The 8,346-nt window shown below is 38.9% G+C and overlaps 1 protein-coding gene across 1 annotated transcript in view; it reads right to left on the bottom strand.

The window, feature by feature from the left end:
* Positions 1 to 6,399: 6,399 nt before the first annotated feature.
* The window catches only part of LOC140232643 (NACHT domain- and WD repeat-containing protein 1-like), a 126,773-nt gene continuing 124,826 nt past the window's right edge, over positions 6,400 to 8,346 (bottom strand). The window contains exons 11-12 of the mRNA XM_072312744.1: positions 7,244 to 7,368; positions 6,400 to 6,913 (exon numbers count right to left, since the gene is read on the bottom strand). Coding sequence (XP_072168845.1) covers positions 6,693 to 6,913; positions 7,244 to 7,368 — 346 coding nt within the window. The 3' untranslated portion in view covers positions 6,400 to 6,692. The remainder of the gene's footprint in view (positions 6,914 to 7,243; positions 7,369 to 8,346) is intronic.

Raw genomic sequence — 8,346 nt, 5'->3', positions numbered from 1 at the left:
TATGCTAGAAATTGTGAAGTTCATTTTATTTGACCCATTTGCTCTGTATATTACTCTGTAACATGTGGATCAAACACATTCACACACACACACACACACACACACACAGTCTCAACCGGGATATGGTAGTTTGTTCAAGGTACACGTGTAATGTACTGGGCATATTCCTTTACCTTTCTATTGAAGAAAAAAAAAAATAATAATAATAAAATCAAATTTAAAAAAACACACATTTTTTTCTGATAAACATATTCTTTTTTTTAGGGTTGAACACTGAAAAATGTTGGACCACCAAATTTCCAAAAAGGCTTTGACCTGGCAAATTCTTCACTGTGATTGGATAAAACTTTAAGCCAATCGAGGCTGGTCACTTGTCAAATAATCATCAAATTTTTGCTTCATTGCTCAGTGTATCAGGGCTAGGCAAAGACTTCAACTTTTCACATCTCAAACAGTGTAGAATATCCAAAATAGTCATCTCTGTTGTAATTTTCATATGAAAGCAAGATTATTGCATATCAGCTTCATGCAATGAGTATGCAATGTAACTTATTCACATTCAAAGTAGCAGAAAAAAAAAATGACCTGAAAGAGGCATACTGAAAGAAGGTGGGGATTTTTTAGAAAAGAAAATTTATTTGGAACAGCATAAGGTATTTAGGAAACATTAAACACAGAAACAAAAGGAAAAGAACAAAGTCATTTCACACAGAAAGCAATGCAATGGAGGAGACCGTCATAGCGGACCCATTTATTCTCATCCGTTGTTTCATCACTACCAACGAATCACAATCCCTTGATTTCTTCATTACGAGACAGGAATTTTTCGCTGACCATAAAAACTTGATTCAATGCCAGTATTCATTCATTCATTCATTCAATCACAGGTGAGGAGAAATGTGCAGAAGATGACGAAGGGGCATTCGTAAGATGTTGGCATCTCGAACCGACAACATCACGGTGAAGCTAGGCGGGCAGTTAATGATGGCGTAACGCAGATTGCGATGCTTGAGCACATCCACGTAGGAGGCGTAATTGCTGCATTTTTAAGGTATTCTGCCCTGAAGTAGCATAAACAATTTGTTATCTTAACTCTTGTATACAAAAAAAAATTAGTCGATGAGAATGCATAATATCTATATCCAAACAACACATATCACTCTCCCTCTCAATGAAATTCTGCCAATTATACTTTAAATGCGCTTGTACGTGATTTTTGACCCTAACAAAAAAAAAAATGTGATTTAACACAGATTAATGTGATTAATATCAGATTCTTTGCATACCACTGATGAACTACCAAAATTTTCGGTGGAGTTGGTGAAAAGTTTTTTTCCACTGGAGATGTGTCGTTTCGTTCCTGGCGCATCACCACAGCAAATACTCGGATGTGACAACAAGCTTGTATTTTAGAAATGAGGACCAGTGTGACCAAGCCACCAAATCTACACTTGTACATCACATTCCAGTGCTACTTCATGGTAGATTCTCTGCAAAGTTGTGATAAAACTTAAACATCAGTGGAAATGATGCATGGAATGTTTGTATGGGAGAAGTCACAGCAAAACAACACATACTCCCAGAAAACTTTTGTTCAGTGGTGGTATAAAAAAAAAGGGGGGAGGGGAATAACTATCTGAACTGTTAGTTGGTGGAAATTTTGTGCTACAAATGGAACATACTCATCACTCATATGGCATGTGAATAGTTTTAAAACACAATGCAAAGGGGTAAACTAGCACTACTGGGTTTTCACTGAGCTCATATAGATCATAAAATCAAGATGACAAGCATAACATAAGCTGCCAAAAAGAGCTCCATGACATGGACAAAATGGCAGATTATGGGGTTTCATCTTTTGACACTATGAACTTAAAATCATAACTATCTACTATCATCTCATTGCACCACGATCTATCAATATATCTTATCTACTTCAGTGCCCTCAAAAACCATATGTCTATTTCTCTCATCATCAAAAAAATCTATAAACTTCTATAAACCACTTCATGTCCAGCATGCCAAGACCTACAACATGCTCATGATAACAATTACTGGTAGATAATGCAACCAAGAAAAGGTGGAGTTCCATTTAAGTTCACAGGTCTGACAAAGCGTTGGTACAAAGAGCTACCCAAGTACAGACAGGGCTACACAAATGATGTCCATGGTGTATACAAGCAGATTCACTTTGTTACACTGAGTATGGTAGACTCAAAACACAATAGTTTCCCACTTGCATGTATGGCTGCTTTGTTAACAGCTTGAGAAAAAACTGTCTGAGCCTCCACTTCAAAAAAAAAAGGACTTTATCAACCAGTATCAGTGTACGTGCCATTTACTCCTTACGCCGTCAAGATGGAAAACTCATGGAGATAGTTACACATCTCTTCACACAGAACTGTAACAGACACCAAAGCAATAATCATCATCATTATCATTTTGTTTTCATACCCTACATGCTACCATGCTAAGAACGCTCTGATACACAAGATAACCCAAGAAGATATACCATGATACACATCTAACATTAAAATGAAAAATTGATATAAAAATGAATCAAGTTTCTCACATAACCCCATTACACTGCCACCTCGTTGCTTCCAAACTTTTATCCATACCAATGCTTCATGGCGGTTCTCTTGCCATTGTGAAGGGTGAGAAAATGGATACACAACCATTGCTGCCTCCATACCAACCAGTCTCTTCCAAATCAATCTTTAAGTCAATTATTAACATTCATTTTTTTTTCTTTTAGCATATTTTGAATGATACACATTGTCTAAGCTAACCTTCACTCATTAACGACACAATCAAATGCCACACTTAAAAAAAAAGAAGAAGTCTTGTTTTACATTCTGCAGTAAGCAGGACACATGTTAATGACATCTATTGCATATAAACCACAGCAACAGGAAAGAGAGAAGTACAGAGGGAAATGAGAAGGGAAAACATAAAATTAATGCTCATTCTCTCGCTTTCACTCACTCACTCACTTTCTCATGATTTTTCTGCACAGGAGAAAACCCCACGTTCATTTTTATTAGTAAAACACATATCAGCCTGTAAGCATTTAAGGGAAAAAAAAAATCTTATCTATAGGAGGAAAAAAAAAAAACTTATCTACTTGTATTCATCAGTTATTATCGTCTCACTTTGATTTGACACAGAGCATGAACAAACTTTCATGAGTTCATTCGTCAGATTTTTTTTTTTCACAAAAACATCAATTCCTTTTTTTCTTTGTTTAATCATACTATTCACAAGATATTTACAATAACAATATAAATAAATCACTACAGATCCTCAGCAATTTGGCAACTCCAGCGACAACCACCACTCTGATCCCGTGTCATGTGACACCATGATCCGACAAGGATTGGAAAGTTGATGATATTTAAGATCTAATCAGGTCTCACTTGATACGATATAAATGCACACATTTACTTCAATACAGTAGCTAGCCTACTTCAAGAGACGCACAAAATGTCAATGTGTATTATGACTAGCCTTGTTCAAGGGACACACCATAATTTTTTTGTTTTGTTTTCCTCATTTTTTTTTTTTTTGTTTTACTTTTTGATACAAACACAGGCACACACGAGCACACACAAGCATGACATGCAGGTATATACGTACAAACAGCCATGGATGACGAGTTAAATACTCGTCAAAGCACAGGATGCACACTTGGTTTTAACCTACTCCTTTGCTATATGTCTTCTGTCCGTTTGTTTTGAATTTGTTTCAGTCCTTGCCTCTTCACTAGGGATTGGTCCATCTTTGATGATCACCATGACCACAGCCATGGCTCCACCGCCGCTTCTCCTCTCTGTCTCCTTACAGTCCTAACTATCTATTAAAACTGTCATCACACCCCCTCCATCCCTCCTACACACCATTTCCAATAGAGCTTGTAAAAGGCCGTAGCGCAAGAGTACTTTTGAGAAATGATCTGTCCCAACTTACTACAGTCCGACCTCTGTTATCCGACCATGTCAGGACCGGCGCCCATCTGGATAGGCATTTGGTCAAATATGGGAGAATAATGTTTATGTATGTACATGTGGCTGCCAACCCGGTGGTGGCTAAGTAGGCAGCGCACACTGCAACAGTGGTATAATCTTTGCTAGCCTCCTTGAAATTTATGTCGCTTTTCAACAGAAATTGAAACATTTTAATGTAAAATTCACAACATGTTTCTGTTGGGAATGTGAAATTCACAGCATGCTTCCGTTGGGAGTATTATAGGTGAATCGTACGAGTTTTGTAGGAGATTATTGGAGTTTGAAATCACTTTTCTTTTTTTTTTTTCATCTACCCTGTTTGAGTAAGTCAGGATGATGGAGAAGTCCAGAAAAGAAATAGTTGGACAATCGAGGTCAGACTGTATCTCCCATACTGCAGGACCCAGTAACATTAGCATCTAACAACTCAAACGACTGATAATCTACCTGCAGGGATGGAGACAGAGTCTTCTTCCAAAACTGTCTTACATAATGACGGCACCACGTACTGCATATGCCATATATTCATCCAGTCTAATTTTTTTTTTTTTCACAAAATCGGGACTTCCAGACAGGCTCACGAGTCTTGAAATTCGGAGAAATGTAAGCATGTACATCACATTCATGTCAGGGTCAAAGTTAACGTATTCACGTGTTGTTAAATTTGTGACTAGCATCCGGAGTGCAGAATTTGCGAAAATAAATATGACATATACTGTAAGTAAGCCTACACATATACTTTCATTTATGTGAACCATACTTGTGACTCAATGTAAATGTCTTGTGCAAAATAATTACCCATTTCACTATCAAGGAAAAGGTAAGAGGTGAGGGGGGAGGGGGTGGGGGCAGTGGATGGGGGGGGGGGGGCAGGGGAGGGGGGAGAATTTGCTGGCAGTACAGACCACCTGAAGGAGAACAGTTCAGATGGACTTCCAAAAGCCTGTACCCACCCCTCTTCACAATCGGGGATGTGGTTTGACACATATTGCTATGGAAGCACTCAACCTCAGAAATGACGTGTGCCAAACGGGAACCGACCGGAACATTCCTACCAATGCTCCCTGATCTTTGTCTCTCACAGAGGTTGCATAACAGGACAGAGAGGCTACAACAACATTTAACACTTACCCTCTATATTCTTATATTATTGCAGCCTCTGATACTCACATTACTAGGAAAGGGGACAGGGGGTGGTAAAAACATGTTTTTTGTGATTTATTCATCTCTAAAAAAAAAAAAGAAAAAAAGGTAGAAGTATTCGGATGCAGCACAATCGCGGCTTACACACACACACGCGCGCATGCGCGCGTACGAGACAATATATACAATATTAGTTACAAAGAGTAAGCATACACAGCACATTATACCAATGCCACAACACAAAATATGTACAACTATTTCTCAGTTCATACCCTGCAAATAAAAGGATTCTACTGTTTCACCTTGCTCCAGTGACACCTTCTCCATTCAGACCTTCCGAAAAAAACTCTGTGACTGGCTTTCTCCATAGCCCTGATAAGACTTTAATATACCACCCTGTTACGGTTTACAATGATGGGTGTTCAGAATGTGGATTCTTGCAAGTTATCATGAAACCCTGACTTAAATATTGCCCATTCTTCCCATTCCCATCTCAAAAGGAAAGGAGGAGGAGGAGCAGAAAAAGAATGCCTCAAAGTCTCAGCCCTCAGCTTTCCTCTATCTCACCTCTTTCCTCCCAGCCGGCTACTGGTGGGTATCTTGGGCTTCTGTTACAGCATCCTATCTTGGAAAACATTTATATTTTGATTGACATGACTGGAAGACAGTGCATGCAGTCCTCTCTTTAATTCAAATTCATCATCACTTTTACGGGGTTAATTAAGCAGCATTCTCAGTCCACTTCAACTTATCAAAATATAAATGGTTTAAAATATTATTACAAAAATGAAGATTTCTTTCATGTCATCATAAGTGAGAATCGGTAAGTAGTTATCATTCATCAGCAGTAAAAAAATATGTCAAATCCCTCCCTCCCACTTGTTTTTGTCATAGCTGCTATAAACAAATAACAAAGTGATGAATTTCAAATTTTCAAACCATGATTCCCAAATTTCAGTAAACTGTCCATGATTTCTAGCATCTCAGCTTACTCTGTACTTGAATCCTGTGCTCTCTTCTGCAAAGGAGCAAAAAAGGTCACTGAGACAGGTTGACTTGGCTTTGAATAGTGACCACACAATGTGATACCGTTTCCTGAGTCCCGTAACAACAAATGCCCTATAAGTTGACACATTTCTTTGCGCATTGCATCATTCCACACATGGTAAAATGTCCCACTTAAAGCTCCCAAATGTAATGTCGTAATACCTTGGAAGATAGGAGGTCACGCTCACTAACAGACGAGGGGGGGGGGGGCAAAAAAATTTTTGTGTTACTTCAACTGCGACTGATTTCTACACCATCAAGTAAAGATGTGAGGTGTTTTTTGACTTGGGTGGGTACTTCATACTAGAAACACACACTCTGTTACACAGACGTTTACTTGATTAAACCAATTATGATATCTCCTTACTTGACATGTCCAACATCTCTCACAAAATTTCCTCTCATATGCCCTATATTACACATCAAGATTTTATGCCGCTTTGAATATTTTTACTGAAATTAACTAGTGACAAAACTACGCCGGGGTCATATAGGTCATTGACCCTCGCTTGGATTCACATTGAAGATGGAGCCATTCCGGCTGGGGTCGCCGAATGGCGCTGCGTCCTTTGGGGCGGAGCCGGAGCTACTGGAACGGATCCAGAGCGAGATGATTTCGTTTTGTCCCGGCAGGCCGATCACAACGCACGTCCCATCGGCAGATATTTGGCAGCAGCTGATTGGTTGGTCTGGTGTGAACGCAGCCAGACATGCACCTGAACGGAGTGAAAAGTTGGGATTGAGAAAGACTGTTTCACATGCAATTAGTATATCTTCAGTTCATTTGAATAGTTTCAGCTTCGGCTTCAGAACTTAAGAGAACCATTTCTTAATGTTTTCTCTTTTTACTGTCACCACAAAATTCACAAAGCATCAATTTGAAGTCACCCAATAATTTTGTGAATGGATTGATCTCCTTTTTAATAGTCTATTTCCCTCTTTTTGGGGGTGTTTAATCAGATTTATATTCATTCACCTCTGCTATTGTTGCTGTTGGCTATCCATACTCTAAGACCGTTCAACGTATTAAACAATGATGTGCTCACCCTTCTGAAGATCCCAGGCCCGAATGGTACGGTCCTGGAGAGTGGAATCATATGTGAGGCAGACTGTACCATCATCAGACAGGTAAAGTTTGTCCACAGGGTGGGTGTGCCCCTCCAACGTGTGTCTGTATAGGCAAAATACACAGCATCACATTATTATAGGGACAGTTCTGCGCAACAAGGCAGGTATGTGCACTGGTTAAAGTCATAAATACACTGTATACACTGTGTGTGTGTGTGAGTGTGTGCATGCAAAATGCATTAAGATATACTGTATACGCCATATATTTAGCGAGTCTAAATTTTCGCAAATCAGGACTTCCCGACAATTTCGTGAAATTCGTGATCGTGGAGTACTGCAGTGAACGGAGAAATGTATACGTGTGCGTCACATTCATATCAGGATCAGAGTCAGTATTTTTGTGTGTCTTTAAAAATCTTGTGAAGTATTCGGCGTATACAGGACACAACAACCATAATCAAAATACAAATAAATATTTGATTACTGTACAACGAGGAATGTTTGCATGCATTTTAATTTTGCAAATTTCGTGAGAGCCCAGATTCACGAAATTAAAATGCATGTGAAAGTTCTCGTCTACACTATATGCATTGAATGTTACAGCCAACTAGTAAAAATTTCATGCTGCGAAAAAGGCCGTCAGATCCAATTCTCGAAAATTTCATGCTGCGAAAATACAATGTAAAGTATAGAATGTGCCAAAACATCTGATTTTCTTCATTTTATCTTTCTCCTTATCGTATGGTATCACATGTCTGGTTGATCCCATTTGCTGATTACTGCTAGTCACCTGGGGTGGACCAACGGAGGTCTCGGCATCTACCGCCCTATTTTTCTGTGTGTCTTTGGGGAAGACCACTTTAACTGCTTTTCCCCCTGCTCTTCGCAAAGTTGTAAAGCCTGATCTTTCACGTGCATGAGTTATTGACCCTCTCACACACAGGAATTTTCAAAGATGGAAGCAATATCATACAAAATACAGTTCTTCAAATACTTGTGTGTAAATATTTTTGCGATTGTTCAGATTAGCAGCAATTCCATATTATTTCTACGCTACGAAAGATTCCCTGTTAGCAGATTG

The sequence above is a fragment of the Diadema setosum genome, chromosome 9 (genome assembly GCF_964275005.1).
Source record: "Diadema setosum chromosome 9, eeDiaSeto1, whole genome shotgun sequence".
Lineage (NCBI taxonomy): Eukaryota > Metazoa > Echinodermata > Echinoidea > Diadematoida > Diadematidae > Diadema > Diadema setosum.
This window is presented reverse-complemented; position numbering and strand designations above follow the sequence as displayed.